Genomic DNA, 18,213 nt, shown 5'->3' on the forward strand with positions numbered 1-18,213 from the left:
GCACATTCACAGTTAGCAAACTTTGCTCATTTTCACATCTTTTCTCAAGGAATATTCTGTGTTGCTGAATCCATGATAGATGAGATTAACCTAGCCCTGAAAATGACGTAGTTCATGAGAACTCCATTGACTGGGCCTATGCATTAGAACTCCGGGGCGTGGCCTGTGGCCTCTCTGCTTAGGGGCTTTGGCCCTTCAGCACCGTTCTGACAAACTTCACGGAAAGCCAGTGCGAGAGAGAGGGCCTCGGTGCTGATGATCATTAATATTCGAACGCCTACCAAGATGGTCAAATAGCCAGTGGGGACTTTTTGTTGAAGTTTATTGACATAAAAAATAATCAAAACCATTTTTTTTTTCTTAACAGGTCCAGTTCTGGCGGTGATGTCACTCCTGACAGAAGTTGTCCCTCGAAAGCAAACAAGCACTAGGAGAAACAGATCTCAGTAGGTAGGTTATTTTTTTCTAACGGAACTGAAATTCCTCATAATGTTCCTAATTTTCCCATTATGTACAGTGGGGTGAATGTGGCTCCAGGGGTTAGGCCCTGGGCTCTGTGTGATGATCATCAGCCTCTTTTACTGAAGTATGTCTGATCTTGAGGCTAAACTACATCTTGAAAATGTAGATATCACATTTTATCCAAGATTCTATTTTCCTCTCTCCAAATCTGATTTGCCCACATGTGGGAGTCTAGATGGTCCTAGACTTTTGCTAATACATTATTTTCATTCTAATCCTAAGTAGAAGAATGTATGTAATTATGAGATTTATCATGAAACGTTTGGCAAAGGAAAGAAAAGAATGTTAACTAGATAGGTAGTTTTTATTAGATTGCGATACGAGTAATAGGAATTTTAGAGGACTAGTTTCAAAATTACACACCTGCAAAAATTTTCATATTCCACCTGCCGTGAGGTATGGAATTATAAACCACGAAACATTAATGGAGAGTCACTAAAGGGTTTCTTAGCTGAGCTGTGTAAAATATTGCCATCTCTCTATTGTAAAAGGTAGTCCTGCTTTTAGGGTGGAGCTATTTCAGAGTCAGATGGAAATAACACACACTGTCCACATAGCTACTGTGAAAATCGTAATTCAGAGATATCCTTTATTTTGACACAGTTGGGCATTTTTAAGCTATGAATATACGTTTGTAACTAATAGGTGATGTTCACATGAAGCAACTTTGAAACCTTCTAATTTCTTAATCGATGTCTTCCCCATCATACAAGGAACTGTTTCAAGGCCATGAGGTTGACCGACCTTCTTAGTAGCTCCCAACAACCTACTATTCTTTAAAAGAAAACGATGCTCATCCACTAAAATATAGAAGGCATACAGCATTGAACAATGTCTAAAAAAAAAAAAAAATAGCAGAAGAGGGCTGAGGAAAAACACAGCATTGCCTGCTAGTAGAATGTAACTGCTTTAGCAAGAATAATAATAGAACCAAGATTCACTGTCATAACAAAGACCTTCACTGTACTGAACTAAAAAAGTAGCATGTATGTTGTTACGGAATGTCACACCAGGGTTTGCTTTAGTATTAGATTATAGGCAGTAACACTGATCAGATAGTGCAAACTAGGTCAAACTGCGTTTCACGGGGGGTGGGGGTGAACAGAGGTGCAAATGCTCAGTAGGATACCATTAAGACATAAAATGGCAAAAAATAAATATCAAAACTTTTATCAGTGTAAAAAAGTAACTGGGTTATTGTATAACCTAGAGTCTGGCAAAAAAGGCCTCAAAAAAGTTCTCAGTCTTCAGAAGTTTTACAAATTAGGCGCCTGGCAGGTCGCAGTCACACCAGAGACTCCATGCTCTCGGCAGGGTCCGATTCGTCCGCAATGAGAACAGCACCATTTTTGTCCACTGCCATGGGCCCGTTTCCATTTTCTTTAGTGCTGACCAGGCTGAGCATTGCTTTATAGACAAACTGGTATTGTTCCTGAAAAACAAGAGGAAGACGGCGTGAGCCAGAGGGCAGCCGAGTCATTTCATCTAAGGCAGGAATACTAATTAGAAATGTAACTGGAAAACATACTAGAGAAACAGGAATGGACGTTTCTGCTGCCTGAAAAAATCACATGAATCCTTTACAACCAAGACATGTGCTTTCTTCACGTCCTTTAGGTTTCTGCTAGCTTGGAACCAATTCCCACTGTCGAGAGTCCATTAAGGTAACAGGGTATCCGCCTACTGTAACTAGGGAACCCTATACCCTAGAGAGCAGAGTTTCTCCACCCCAGACGACTCTTTGTTTTGGAGGTCTGCTTATTCACTGCAGGATGCTCAGCAGCATCCCTGGACTCTCTGGACGCCAGAGCACTTCCTTCCAACTCCAGTTGTGACAACCAGAAAAGTGTCTTGACGTTGCCAAATGTCCCCTGGGGATGGGGAGGGGGCCCAAATCACCCCAGCTGGGAACCACTGCTCCGCAGCCTGAGTTCTGTAGTCTCTGATGTTGTGTAGTCTTCATAAATAAGCAGAGTACTTACAATATCTGTGAAAACTCCAGGCCTCATAAGATTGATCATTTTTGCAACCTGGAAAACATCCACGGCGTTTTCATTCTCTAGCTGCTGGGACAGGGTGGTGAGGGCACACAGCATTCCCGCTGAGACCGCTCCATACCTCGGGAAGAAAGAAAATGCTAGTTCAGATCTAAGGGGCTGGAATGACCCTCGCATATTTTCATAGAAGCTATGTAGACTGTATTGACACTTACTCTAAAACACAAAAATGAATGAAATACTGGACAGGGGAAGAGATTTAGAGGCTAAACCTGAGATAAAGATGACATTGCTCTATGAGTGTGAAACCTCCCAAACTGGCTTTATCAGATACTTAGCTTAATGTTTAAGATGAAAGGAGAAGTTCAAAATTAGACTTTAGAGAGATACAAAAGATCTGATGCCTGGACGGGTTAGATAATATGGTAGGAACAATAATATCAGAACTTTAACTGTAAACCATTGAACAAGTAGAAAGGTGAAAGGCTCTACAAGTTTTTTTTTTTTGAACAATCCCAAACAGTTAAATTGAACTTACAAAATATGAATAAAAATGGACATACAATGCTCAAATGCAATCAGAGAATTCTCAAAACGAGTTCCATGTTAAGTAATTATTTTGGGCACAAAGCTTTCTAAATGATGGCATCTTCTGTAAAATTCTTTGAAAAATATGGTTCTCTTTGCTTAAAAAAGTCTTGGGAGAAGGAGACTTTTCCCCAGGCCGGCAGCTCCATTTTCCTATGAACTGTGATACACAGTTTCCACACGAATGATGAGCAAACAGAGGATTAAATACAATTGTTCAAGGTGGTATTTCTGGTACAAATGAGACTAGAACTTAGATGCCCTGTGTTTACTGTGCTGTTAAAAACTATTAAGTATGCAGTTTCTGCATTATTCTTACATGAAATTAAGACATTACAGATTTTTACATCTTTAATCACTCCAACTTTAGAGGTAAAGGATCTACAGATAAAAAAAAACAAACAAAAACGGTTGCAGTTTTGGATGCAGCCTTCCAGATGTCAGTATGTCAGTGCATTTCAACCAGCTCATTCTTTCACCTGCTACAGGCGTACCAGACTCACTCATCGCACAAGGATGGACATTTAGGTTACATGTGTATCTTGCGTGCATCGGAAGAGGAGCCCTGTGGAGAAGAGCTGGGTCACAGGTATGCCTGTTTCCGTTTTCAAGATATTGCCAATTTCTCTCCCAAGTGGTTGTTACCTGTTTACACTTCTTCCAACATGAGAATATTTGTTTTTCCTCATCATTTAATTAATTTATGTATTTATTTTTTGGTTAATCCTCACCCGGTTAGAGAGAATGGAAGGGGAAGGGGGAGGCGGGAAGAAAGAGAGAAAAACATCGATGTGAGACACATCAATTGGTTGCCTCCAGGTTGGGGGTCGAACTTGCAACCCAGGCACATGCCCTTGACCAGGCATTGGACCCTTTGATGCGTGGGCCTATGCTGTAACCACTGAGCAACACTAGCCAGGGCTTTCCTCATCAATTTAAAGTTCAATTCTTTTGCCAATCTGGTGGGTGAAAAACTTACTATTGTTTTAATTTGTATTTCTTATCAGGTAAGTTGAATATTTTTTTGCTTATTGACAATCTATATTTCCTCTTTGGAAACTGACTATTAATATATACTTTGGACATTTCTCTATTAGGTTTATCTCTTTTAAATGGATTCATAGAAATTATTTTATGTTACCTATGGCACATGTTGCAAGTATTTTTTTCCAATCTTTAGTTTCTGTTCACATTGTTTGTGGTTGTTTACGTCGTAATGAAATTTAGATGTAATCAAGTTGATCAAATTCTCATTTTTGGCTTTTTTGGAATCTTGTTTGAGAATGCTTTCTCTAGTCCAGTATTTTACATTGTTTTCACATTTTATGAATTCATCTGAATTTTATTCTGGTTTTGGTGTAAGGCAGTGGTTCTCAACCTTCTGGCCCTTTAAATACAGTTCCTCATGTTGTGACCCCCAACCATAAAATTATTTTCGTTGCTACTTCATAACTGTAATGGTGCTACTGTTATGAATCGTAATGTAAATATCTGATATGCAGGATGGTCTTAGGCGAGCCCTGTGAAAGGGTCGTTCGACCGCCAAAGGGGTCGCGACCCACAGGTTGAGAACCGCTGGTGTAAGGTAAGGTCTGATTTTATTTTTCTCCATGGGTAACTAATTGCTCCAGCATATTTTTTAATGCTTTCAATTAGAATTTATAGTTTTCTTCATAGTCTTGGCTAATTTCATTCTGGGTTAACTCCTAGGTGTTTTAGAGTTTGTTACTAAGAATGGACTCACGACATTTTGTTTGGTTTCAGTTGATAGAAAGTTGATTTTCACATGGTGAACTTGTATCTGGCCACACTGCAGAACTCTCTTTAAGGTCTAATTATCTGTGAACTGTTTCTCTAGGTTGGCTACATCTGTGAACCATTTCTCTAGATTGGCTACATCTTTATCTGCTAGTAATGCCAGTTTTGCCTCTTTTCAACCCTTACGTATTTTGCTTTACTGTGTTGGTCAGGACCTCGATAGTTTTGTACTCTAGCACTACAAGGATACATCATGCTGTATTCTTTAATGGTAAAGCTTCTAAGTTTTTAATATTAAATAAAAATGGTATAGGTTTTTCTGATAAATAACACTGATCAAGTTAAAGAGGATGCTTTATACTTGCAGTTTGCTGAGTTTGGGGGATGGGGATTATAAATAGGTGCTGTTTTGCTTTGCAACATCTATTGATTTTTTAGCAATACCTTTAATAATATTCTAAATTCACTGAGTTTTTTTGGTAATATTTAACCAGCTCTTCATTCCCAGAATCAATCTAACTTTTTCATGATGTATAATTCTTTGAATATAACACACTGGTTTTATTTGACAGTATTTAGACATTTTTATCCATATTCTAATGTCTGTTCTGTGTGTTGTTTAAATGCAACCTGTCAGAACTTAGTGGCCTTAACAGTTTTGAGAATGCATCCTTTTATTCAATTCTTATTCATCGCTAATGTGTGGTGTGCTCTTACTATGTTGCTAGGCTTTTTTTTTTAGATATTTACATACATCAACTTAACCTTCACAATAACCTATTTTTAGGTGGTACTATTATCCACATTTTGAGGTTGAAGAAACAAGGCACATTCAGGTGAATTAACTGGCCAAAACCTCATAGCTGGTGACTAGAGCCTAGATTTGAGCTGATACATGTAAATGACTAGGAACAGAGACTAGCACATCTACCATATGTTCAAAAAGTATTATTATGCTTATGATTGAAGGAAGAAGGGCAGGAAGAGATTAACCAAAGAACTTATATGCACATACATAACCCATGGATGCTGACAACAGTGCAGTGAAAGCCTGGGGTGGGGGCAGTCAACGGGAAAAAAGGGTGGTATATAGGTCATACTTTCAACAATAAAGGTAAGTTATAAAAGAGTTTACTAGTATGGAATTATAAATAGTTTTAAATACTTGTGTCCTTTAAAATACTTCTATTATTTTAGCCTTTTATTATAGAAAATATCAAACCTACATAAAAGTACAATAGTACAGAAGCCCTCACGTAGCCATCAATAAATCACAACAATCACTAGCTCAAGGGAAATCTTGTTTTATCTCTACTTCCTCCCTCATGTACATTGAAGCAAATCCCAAGTATTTTATTCATTAATATTTTGTTATAAAACTCTAAAAGATAAGTAAACATTATCACACCCAAGGATATTAACAATTCTCAAATGTTTTTATGTAATTACAGATATATGGTAGATTTTTCCTCACCAGTTTTCAAAGTTCTATCTTTCATTAGACTTACTATCTCCTCCCTGCCCCCATTTCATTACTATTGGCTTTTATCTTTTAATTCCTTGAACTTTTTTTGAATTTATCTATTTTTTCCTGTTTTCTTGAGGTGAAACATTAGCTTAGTTTGGCTACATCATCATTTCATTTTAAGTATTTTGTAATTTCTATTTTCAATACCTCTTTAACCCATGAATTATCTACAATTCTAGATATAAGAACTTCAGTGTCTTAGTATAAGGATTTGGGGTCTCATTTCATTATTGGTTTTTAATATTAATGCATTGTAATCAATGTGGCCTTGTGTGGTATCATTTTTTTTAAATGTACTGAAATTCCATTTATGGTCAATTTATTTAACTAAACCATTTACATGTGAAGAGACTATATGGTCTCTCGATACAGTTTCTTAGGTAAACTCTTTTACGTATCACTATTAGATCAGCCTTGTTAATTGTGGTATTCAGGTCTCTTATTGTTCCATTGTATCCTGATCATTCTGTGTAAGAATTTATCTCTTTATTCAGTTCTTGGAAAACCTCAGCCATTATTTCTTCCTCTTGCATCTCTCCATGGGCTCACCTCTTAGACATATGTTGAAACTTCTGTATCCAGCTTATGAGTTTGATTTCAGCTTTGTCCATTTTACTACCAGCACTTCTTTCCATTTCCTAGGCTCTAATTTGTTCCTGACACACAACACAGGTTTTTAATTCATTTCACACAGTCTTCCTTCAGATCTCTGAGCATATTTTAAAATCCTGTTATTGCTCTGTCCTAAATGCTAAGTTCTACTGAGTTTACTACTTTCTCATTTTAGCATGGTACCGATGTTTTCCAGGGGGAGAATTTAACCTTTGCTAGTCTGTTCTAGAGAAACTGTTAAACTTGGGGATCCTTTCCCCCTTCCTTCGTTCTTTTTTAAAGTTATCCAAACCATGTGGGGTTGCTCTAGCCTTTCCTATATTTAGTCACTCTTAAGTCAGTATCTAAATTAAAATGAAGTATCTACACAAGAAGACATTAAACACACAAGAATTAAACATGATTGGAAACTAAGTCAAATCAATCAAACACACAGATATTTTTAAGTACCTTCTGTAAACCAAGCATGAATAAAGATTGAAAGGCCATTCTTTTTTTCAGCAGTTTGGGAGTTAAGTAGGATTAAAGGATGTTTGTCAAGTTTCATGGATCTGCACTTAAAATTAGAGGGCTGTGGTAAAAAATGAGGCAGGTCATTTATAAGCTAGATGAGTAAGAAGAGTATATAAAGTCCTGCCTCTGGCAGTTTGTCTGCACTCCCTCAAAGCAATGCTTTTTAACTAGTGCTGTTAACGAAGCATTTTCATCTTTCCCTTCCTATGCCACAAAGACATCAAAAGAAATGCAAGCACTTTAAGTTACCAACCAATGCAATGTTTGTAGGTGCTCTGCCGATACACATTTTATAACACACCAGAGTTCCTTGCATAGTCAGTGTGTATAACATCTATATGCCCATTTAATCACTTTTTACTAACTACTCACAATTGTTACTGCTTTGCTCTTAAGAGGTTGTTTCTATAATGCTTTGTAAATTGGCTTTACTGTTCACAGAAGAATTGACAAACGCAACAAAAAACAAGGTGCAAGGCTCTCTGGTGAAAATTCGTATCGGGGTACATATCTTGAATTTTTGTAGGTCATCACAGTCTGAAGCATAGTACCCACTATGTGCCAGGCACTGGGCCTCACCCTATGGAGACTGGGATGAGAAAGTTACCACTGCTGGTCTCAACAGTCATGTGGACAAATAGTTACAATATCTGATAAATAGGAATGGCTCTGGTAAGGATGTGATGTTTATAAATGATTTTGATGATCACCTCTGAAACGAGTGAGACTTTTTGAACAGTGTGTTGAATGAAGGGGCACTCGGAGGAAAGTCTTTGCAGGGAAAGTGGCCTGTAGGAGGATGGGCTGGCAGCTGGAAGAGGAAGCAGGCCACACTGTGAGAGAATTTGTGCTGTGCTGGGAGGGTGGGGAGCAGCAACAAGAGGTGGTAGATGGGGCCGGCAGGAAGAGGACAAGTTTGGTTTCAGATAAGCTAACATATAAGGGGGTTATAGGCCATCATGAAGGGATATAGGTACTGAAAGGAAACTCATTCAGATTGCACTAAAGCTAGCAGCTGTTTAAAAATTTAACGTTGTTCCTGAGTAATGTGGAAAAGTAATTTCTGTGGAATTGCTTATCACCTAATGATGGTAGGTGGAGAAATGAATGAACACACTGCTTTAGGTGGTTTTCATCCCCATCACTTATATGATATTTGTAGACCCATTGGTTTAGGGTTAACTTTATCTTTTCTTATTTAGGCCTAAGAACAGCTACCTTTGATAATTCCAGAAGTGGAATAAAATAAAAATCATTGAGTAATAAACCCAAAAGCTGAATATAAATAAATGAATGAAACAGTTCTGCTAATACTGCTGCTAATACTGTTTAACTAGGCAGTGGTGTTCTTTTCATTTTCTCCTTCCCTTTCCATAAAACCATAAGATTAAGTGTTTTACTGATTTTAGGACAAAATTCCTTGGAGTATTACTATACCATCCAAGTGAGTCTTAGAACTTGGGCAGCAACATTACAATATTACGATTTGGCCTGAATTAATAGGAGATGGTAACACCCAGAAGTAATTTAAAAATATGATTCACTTTAGTGGGGGGAAAAAACCTTCTAGAATCAGCCCTAAAGTTTCATAGCCAGTAGCAACTACCCAGTGATTTTGAGGCTGTCTGTGTGCTGTTTTTATATACCAGGGGTCCTCAAACTTTTTAAACACTGTCCCTCAGACCGTTGGAGGGCCGGACTGTAGTTTAAAAAAAAACTATGAACAAATTCCTATGCACACTGCACATATCTTATTTTGAAGTAAAACAACTAAACGGGAACAAATTCAATATTTGTATTTGAATGTGGCCCGTGGGCCGTAGTTTGAGGACCCCTGTTATACACTGTTGGTGGTTTTCACATGAACTGAAGTTTGGACTATAATCCTCTTCTAATCTTAATTCTTAATCTAAGTCAGGCTAATGTTCTGCAATAGTCACCATTTCCTAAGGAAGCAGCCAGTAAAATAGCTTCCTTCAAATAGAACTCTGGATTTGAGGTAAAGGTGCTGACCTAGGCCAAAAATCTTTGTGCACTTTCAATTATATCATAAATTCAAGGGGGGTGGGGAGAAGACAACAATAAGCTTTATTTTCAAATTGACTAATACCTATGCTATTGAAGTAGTTGGTAATTTAATGAGCATAATGGATGTACTGAGAATTTGCTGGCCAAGAAAGCTAGATCCCTGGGAACTAAACTAGAAATGAGGATGTGTAACTAGTGCCATGTTGGCTAAAGGTTGGCAAGGTTGTATACAGCTGACTTGCAGCTTTGTCCAGATAGCCATACACCATGAGGCCTGTCTGTGGCCCTTTCCCTCTTAGTAAAGTGGATGGAGCTGGGTTTGAGCACTGTTTGTACCTTAGAATCTCTGAGCCAGGAGCAACTTGTTCTCTTTGAGACCTACATTCTTTACCTTTAAAATCCCAAAGACAGAACTCTAAACTTCAGAGCATACTATAAACTCTAGTAGTTTAACTTTACTGCTAATCAATTAAACCATTTTTTAAAAAGTTTCTTCTCTAATAGGTGTTTTTGAAAATTCAGTGTAGGAGTGTTAAAATAAAGGAAACTATCTACTCAACATAGATAATTAGTAATTTAACTGACTGATTTGTGTTATTGAAACATAAAACCTGGGAAAGCATGCGAATCTATTGTTCTGGGCTCAGATACAGGACTTTCCCCTTTCTAGAGCACAAATTCTAGAACCTGAAGCCTTGAAGGGTTCGACACGTTAAAGTGCAGACAGGACCACAACACCCTGCACAGGTACATGTTAGAAATGACATAGAATTGTCCCTGAGAGAGAACTGGTGTCTAAAATGTCTTCCCTTTCGCTGTTGGAGCAATGCAACAGGCAACCGTGTGAACTTGAAACTTAAGAAGCAGATACATACTCATCGTGGACAATGGTGGGGCCATCCCTTGTCAAGGCCTCTTCCTTGATGACGTTGACAAGTTCAAAGGTACTGCTGATGGGGGCGTCTGGGTTAGGCCACTTGGGACACTGAAAGTGCCGGACTTCCAGGACGTAGTCATCCTACAACAAGACAACAGGGTTCATTTCACTCCACCATCCGTGGCTGCAACCTGCTCCTGAGAAAGCACTTCTTGCAGCTAAAGACCAAAACGAGCAGCTCATGACAGTGAAACAGTAGAATCCTATTTTGTTCAGGCAAAAATTTCATGGAACAATTTTTCTCATCTTTAAAATTAAAAAAAAGAGGAAGAGCTTAGGAGATCATTTCAGTTACTAATATAAGCCAGCTCCCCTTTTACCTGCCCCTTAAGAAGGCAGTTACTACACATCAAAATACTGTGTAACCAAAAGTCTTATCATCATCATCCCTGCAACACACCGCAAGCTTTCCATTTCTGATGGCAAAGAAAATACTGAGTGCTGGAATATTGTTTGTTCCAATTATGTCAACAGACCCATTTCTATGTGCTCACTCAGAGGAGCTGGTTACGTTTCATCCACACAGCTGGGAAAGCAACTATTGGAAGGTGAAAAAAGGGGAAGTATACATATTTAAAATTAAGTCATACTCACGTGCCTGGACCTGCCTGGAGGGTGGTAAATTACTTGTTACTTAGGCCAATCTGCCCAAAGATAGCTATTACTCAGCACTGAAGGTTAGGTTACCTGTGTAGCTTCCAGAATAAAGTCGTGGATGATGATTTGTTCTTCATTAGAGAGGCACAGTCTGTCTTTGCTGATAAGGGTGACGGTAAAGGCCTCACAGTTCATGGATTCTTCTCGACTTGGCCAGTACACAAACTCATCTTCTGCCTGTGGGAACCAAAATACATACATAGATAAAATCCTCTGCAGTGCTGTCAAACATTTGTGTATGAATTTTCTCTTGCAAAATGACTTATGTTTGCCGTACCTCTGAAGTCATCTTTTAAATTAGGTTCATAGATTTATATCCTTATCTAATCATGCTGAGTTCATTGGTTATTTATTGTATTCTATTGTAAAACATACGTGATCATAACCATTTCTACCAATGCTCACCTGTGTCACTGTAACAGCCAAAATGCATCTGTGGAGGATGCATTGGCCGCAGCTGAGAAGTGCTCTGTAATATAATTGTCATGGAAAAGGAGACGGGATTTAGGTCAATTAATTCTAAGCTATTATTCATAATTGCTTAAGCAACTATGACAGGCTAATTGTCATTTCCTATGGATTATGTTAATAATAGTTCATAGTTGGTTAACATTTTGCAAAGGACTTTCATAACATTATCTATCTTATTTAATGATTGCAATATACTAGTGAGGTAAGGGATTTTTATCATCGGCCTTTACAGGACTCCAGAGAGGGCCATGAGTTGGCCAAAATCTCTGATAAATGTTAAGGGACAGAGGCTGTACATAAATAGCATTTGGCTGTAGGTACACGGTGTTCTTTAAAAGAAAAGTTAGTACATGATGTTAGATTTCAAAAGGGGATAACATAGCCTTTTAGCCTTGAATCAGGCAAGCTTTAAAATGTTGTTTCAAAAGGGGATAACATAGAAAGCCTTTTAGCCTTGAATCAGGCAAGCTTTAAAATGTTCATCTATTTTAAGATTAAAAGTAAATATTCAGGCTTCGTACTTGAATTCTATCCTTGAAAACTATGGAGACCTAAAAAAAGTTAATTGTTGCAGACTGAGCAATACAATGATTTTGACAATAATTCCTCCTCCCTTTCCTAATCAGTTCCTATGGCAAACTAAACTTTCTTTGGGCATTTTCCTAAAAATGCTAAGATACCGCTAGTGAAGTCAGAAATAATTCTGAATAGTGTTCAAAACAAAGAGGGTTTTGTTTAATATTACAATGTTGCATTAGAAATGAGCCAACAGTCCAATAAGACTTATCACCCTTTCAAGTTTCAATACAGCTATTGCCAAGTACATTTTTATTTTTAAAGCTCAGCATAAGGGGAAGCAGATTAGCGATTGAGTTCAGGCTATACAAAAGAAGTCTGTAACTGTCAGTGTTTCAATAAACTTCATCCAAAGGAGATGGAAGTAGGGCCCTTTTAGCAGATATTAAAAACAAGGTAATTAATGATGGACAAGGCCACTAAATTTAACCAATATGCACAGACTAAGCATAGGATTTAGGGTTGGATGTGATCCTGAATAAATTAATGTAGTTGAGCCTTCCATTCCATGGCTGCAAAGTGGGAACAGTAAAACTACCTATCTCAAAGAACTTTGATGAGGACAACATGAATAGTAAATTATGGAGTTGGTCTAACGGCTGCCAGAGGGATTTAGTTATGGTGAAAGGAAGGCAGAGAGAAACTTTTGAATACAGGTAGTAAACAGGAATAATGGATCATCTTGAAAGACGGAGAAAAACAAATGCTACTTGTTAATTCAGTAGGCACCCTGGTCTCATGCTTGTTTTGTGACAAATATATTTACAGATGTCAAAGATGTCCAGGCACCTCTAACAGTGCTTTCTCCATTAGGAACCAGTGACTTTTGGGCTAGTCACAGAATTGTGGTCTTGTGAAGTTATACTAGTAATAAACAAATAGGAGTCCAGAAACATTTTAAAATGTTTTGTTGTTAATCCTCACCCAAGGATATTCTCCCCACTAATTTTTAGAGAGAGAGTGGAAGGGGGTGGGGGGAGAAACATCAATGTGAGAAAGATACATAGGGTGGTTGCCCCCTGCACACACCCTGACCAGGGCTGGGGATTGAACCCAAGGCCCTTTGGTGCATCAGCCGATGCCCTAACCCCTGAGACCCACTGGCCAGAGACGTGGTTTTTAGGAAAAACTACAATAAATGAATCTGACTTTGGGCACTGGAGCTGAGGGTACAGACAAGTGTGATGCCACTGCAGCCCCCCTACGCCTCAGCGGCACTGAGATGACGTGGCCCAGGGCAGTTCCTATATCCTCACTGTCTGCAGACCATGTGTCCTCGAGTTTGGTCCAGCCTCCCCATACAATGAGCTTTTGGGTACATGCTTTTGGTGACTGTCCTCTGTTAAGTGAAAATAAAATACTAATTCACCCAACAAATGAATGTTTTAACAGCCCTACATGCCTCCAAATTCCTCATGCCAACAGAACAGACCCCTACTGCCAGCTAATTTGAAAATTTACACTCGGTTTTCAGCTTCTCAACTTGGTTGCCATTCTATGGTGCAGAAGCAGCCTTGGTATTCTGAAGCTGGAGCAGAATGCGACAGCGAAGAAGTTCCTACTGACTGGGCACACAGTCAAATGCATGTCACCCAGACTACGGTTCAATCACACTGTTCTTTCCTGACCGAAAACCTCACTCATCTGACACTCATGAGGCAGATCCTCGTGTTTTTGTTTAGACTTCATGTGCTCACATGTCCTTACAGTAACTGTTGAACCCAACTAATTCTGAAAGGAAGAGATCTAAGCACAACATTTAAGCTTATCTATGCCCACTTGCTGACCATTCTCTTACGTAGTTTAGAGAGCTCAACAGGGAAGGACTAAAGAGAAGAGAAAGAGGTAGTAGCTTAGTGAGGTTCTTAAACACCTTTAAGTGGGAATGGGAGAGCCTTTCCTTATCTCCTTCCCTGTAATGGCTCTGCCTTACCGATGGCAGGGAAAAGCAACGTGTAACTACTTTTTATACAATTTTGGGGGGGTGGCTGGGACACACACTACAGCAAAAATGATTGAAAGTGGGGGGTGGCTGGGAGCTACGTCTATCATGTGGCTGGGACACACACTACAGCAAAAATGATTGAAAGCATGAGCTCAGGCTACTCAGGTTTACATCTTGACTCTGATTGATCATTCATGGATGCCCTTGAGCAATTTACTTCCCTCAGTTTCCCCAGCTATTAGTTGAGGTAATAGTACCTCTGTTATGCAACTGTAGAGGAGAATGAATGAGTTAATAACCAGTGCCACCCCAATAAGTTAAAAAAAATACATGTGGAGTGATAAATACAGCTACATTCTCAAAACGTTAGCTGCTATGATTGTTTATAGAGGTCGGTGAAGGTCATACATTAATGAAGTTAATAAAAAGACCTTTTTCAAAACCTTCTGCTGCACTGCCATGCACAGTGCAACTGAGGGGCGATACCACCAGCACTAGAAAATCAAGTAATGAACTGGCAGGGAGAGTGACTGAGTCTACACCAGGAATGGGAGCAGGTTAAAGATGAGAGGTCTGGGCTCCTCCCTAGGACCTACAGACACGGCACAGCCCTGTGGCAAGTACCAAAGTGATTGATGCTTAAGGCTGCCCAGCTCATTAGCATACAGCAGATGTGCTTCACTCACCAAGCTCTGGTTGTCCGGCAGCATGACAATGATCTGTGCATTGTGATCCCAAATCATTCGCCAGAAATCTTTCGTAGTGTGTGGCAGAGGATGCTGGGTTATAATGAATTCATTGCTCCTGTAATAGCCCTTCAGTTAGGAAGACAAACAATTATTATGATTATTTTATTCTAACATTGCAGTAGTAAAACATATTCATGAAATAAGGTAGCACTGTTTGGACTGTACTGAAATAATTGAAAAAAGGCATTCAGTGCACTTGGCTAATTTTTAGATGCACTTCGCTAACACGTGTAGACAATTTTCTCTCCATGTACAATTCATTTCTAGTTGCCCCTGCTGTTTTTACTTAACGGTAATTTCAACATTTATTTAAAGACGAGATGGGTGGGATTAACAATAAAATTAATTCCTTAACAAGCACTTTTCTTAGTTGAAGCATTTTTGTACCCGCAATGCTTAGGGGTCTTTTGTTAGAGGTTCCAAGACACGGAAATCTCTCTAATTTTGATATTACACATTGAGAAATTCTTTGAAAAATGAAATCAGTCACATAGGTGGTATCTGCTCTTTAGCACCTTTCAGTTTAATTGACTTTATTTATAATTAAGGGTTGACTCTCACCATGATGTAAGAAGCATTAATGTAATCTGTTCCTTTCATTCCAGGCAACGGTGCAAGGCCCACTCGAGCGCGCTCAGCTGTCACATGCGAAAAGAAAACGCCACATTTGCCTGTTACACACATGGAACCAACAGCGCGTTCTAAAATTTACCTGGGAACATCCTCCTGGCTCCCCTTTCTTTTTAGCCAAGCTAAAGTGTTAGCAGCTTAGCAGGATGTAAAATGAAATGCGCTGCACATTCCCAGGACATAGGCGGTGTAGGAAGTTTTACTGTGGGAGACGTTTTCACAGCACATCACGAATACTCTGTGCAGAGATGGCAGGTTTCAGATCAAGTTTATTCTGGTTTCACATTCCTACAATCGCACCACCATATTTTACTTCGCTCTTTTGCCATCCCCTTATCCATCTCTCTCTCTCCCCGAGAAGGGCTTAAAACACAGTGGCGTTTCCCAGGAGAGATCATCTCTCCAATGATCGCCTATGCCCGTGTCCCGAGTTATTTATACAGAGGTCACCACCTAGCAACCGTGCTTTGATCTCAATGGGCAGAATACTTCAATGGTATAGTCACCACTGTACAGGTTCATCTTGGGAATCCAAGTTTTAAAGGAGTGTTAATGCCACAGTGATAACGGATAATGACTTTACTTTTTTTATAGTTACCGCATGGCAGAAGTAACCTAGTTCTTGCACTTTGAGGTGAACTGAAACTAGGTTTCATGTCATGCAGCCGCAGTGACTTGCTGGCACTGAGAGCCAGCCCTCCCCAGTTTGATCAAATTGCCTTTGTTGTCCTGCGCATCACCTTCCCCGGGGTAGTATCCGATTACATATTAGTGCTACGTAATCTCCAGCGGAAAAGATACTAACATACCCAACCAAGTCAAACTGATTTTAAGATCTTACATGGCACTACCGAAGAGTTTCTGTTCTTTTCTTTGTTGCACTCTTTCTGAGCACTGAAGCATTCCACGTATTTTGCATTACACTGTGTGACCAGCTGAAAGAAAAACAACATTTTAGTCTTCATTCAAGGGCAGAGTTGTGGACATGCAAACTAACCCTGTTGTGATAATCATTTCACAATATGTATGTTCATCAAAATACCTTGAACTACAATGTTAAATTTTATCAATAAAGGTAAAAAAATAAAATATACACAAAAAAGTATAATTGATAGCATTTGCCTGATGATCTGGGAAAAAATACCAATAATCAGATTACTGAGGAATAAAGACAGTTGTATACCCCAGAGAGTATTTTTTGTTTCACTAGTGCTATTTCTCTATGTTATCTTGGTTGTCTGTATACTTGTCTTATTTCTTCTACTAGTCTTATTTCTTCTACTAGGGGTTTGTCTCCTTTGTGATAGGTACTAGGTGATATTTACTGAATGCATGTGGATTCTTCCTGTTGATGTCATTGGTTTTGTGAAACTTTTTCTTGGAATTCTTCAGGCACAAGACCTATGCTAAAAAGCGCTAATCAATTTCTCAAAGAATTGACTAAGTTCTCAGTAAATTTTTGTTGAATTGACATTTTTGTAAGGCTGTGATAAATAATTAGCCCCGTAGTTTGGTTATTCTTCCTGTTTATATAAGTTGGTTGAACCACTTTGTCAATCATATACACACACACACACATATATTCTGGTTCATGTTAATACAATACATGGGAATGGCCTCCTCTAAATACTAATGTTAAAGGCCCTGGATGTTGTTAAATTTCTGATTCTTATTTTTTCCCCTTTCAAATTCTAAAGAGGTTAGTGACTGTAAAAGGTCCAATTACCTGGTTCCCAGTGGAACGAACTGATTTCTTTGATGAATTTTTTAAAAAGTACATGTACTGCACCAACATTGTAATAGGTATGAAATGGTTTCCTGTGGTTTTTATTTCCATTTCCCTAAAGATGAATGATGTAGAGCATCTTTTCATGTGCTTATTGGTCATTTGTATATTTTCTTTGATAAAATGTGTATTCAAAACTTTTGCCCATTTTTGATTGAGTTGTTTGTCTTATTGTTGAGTTGTTGTGAGAGCTCTTTGTACATTCTGGACACAAGTCCTTTGCCAGAAATATGGTTTGCCAAAAAAAAGTACATGTAAGATATTACAGAAATAGAAAAGGCAGCCTTTAAAAAATGTTGGTACTTAATTATTTTTCAGGAATTCATTTTAAACATATAAAATGAGACACTAATTACCTCAAATGTTTTTTTTAGAGTACTTTGGATGCTATGGAAGGAGAGCTAGAAATATGAAATTGTCATGACTGAACTCTGAAATTAATCTTCCTCACTTCACATCACTTGCTGTAATTTGCTTGGCTGTCTCATTTCTTCAGGGGAGAGGCAAATGAAGGTTTCAGAGTCCATGGAAAGTTTTACCATGAAAACCAAAACTGTACAGACTCATCTCATTCTTCCCACCTTGATACAAATGAGAATTTACACGTGGAACAATGCAAAAAAAGAGAATTTAAAAGACTGAGAGACTAGGAAATAGAAAAGCACTTAGAGATTAGAGCAAGTTATAATAAATCCTTTGAGGTAACAGCTTTTCTGGTCTTAATTATGTTAACCGCCCTTGTAGTCTCTTTTTCCACCTTTACTCCATTCCATATAAACCTTAACTGCTTGTAAATGTCATGCCCCTATCAAAGAAAACAACTGTTTAGGAAAAGTTAACTTTTCTCTAGTATTCTTCAGCAGCTCTTTCCTAGTTTCTAAATTATCTGCTAGGATAGTCTTCAGTAACTGTTCTT

General features: G+C 38.5%; 1 protein-coding gene across 1 annotated transcript in view; it reads right to left on the reverse strand.

Annotated features, from left to right (window-relative positions):
* Window positions 1-305: 305 nt before the first annotated feature.
* The window catches only part of PTPRG (protein tyrosine phosphatase, receptor type, G), a 78,026-nt gene continuing 60,118 nt past the window's right edge, over window positions 306-18,213 (reverse strand). Inside the window, exons 12-18 of the mRNA XM_014533216.1 lie at window positions 16,353-16,446; window positions 15,443-15,519; window positions 14,819-14,947; window positions 11,171-11,317; window positions 10,422-10,564; window positions 2,505-2,640; window positions 306-1,954 (exon numbers count right to left, since the gene is read on the reverse strand). Coding sequence (XP_014388702.1) covers window positions 1,808-1,954; window positions 2,505-2,640; window positions 10,422-10,564; window positions 11,171-11,317; window positions 14,819-14,947; window positions 15,443-15,519; window positions 16,353-16,446 — 873 coding nt within the window. The 3' untranslated portion in view covers window positions 306-1,807. The remainder of the gene's footprint in view (window positions 1,955-2,504; window positions 2,641-10,421; window positions 10,565-11,170; window positions 11,318-14,818; window positions 14,948-15,442; window positions 15,520-16,352; window positions 16,447-18,213) is intronic.

Source organism: Myotis brandtii, unplaced genomic scaffold (assembly GCF_000412655.1).
Source record: "Myotis brandtii unplaced genomic scaffold, ASM41265v1 scaffold954, whole genome shotgun sequence".
NCBI classification, from domain to species: domain Eukaryota; kingdom Metazoa; phylum Chordata; class Mammalia; order Chiroptera; family Vespertilionidae; genus Myotis; species Myotis brandtii.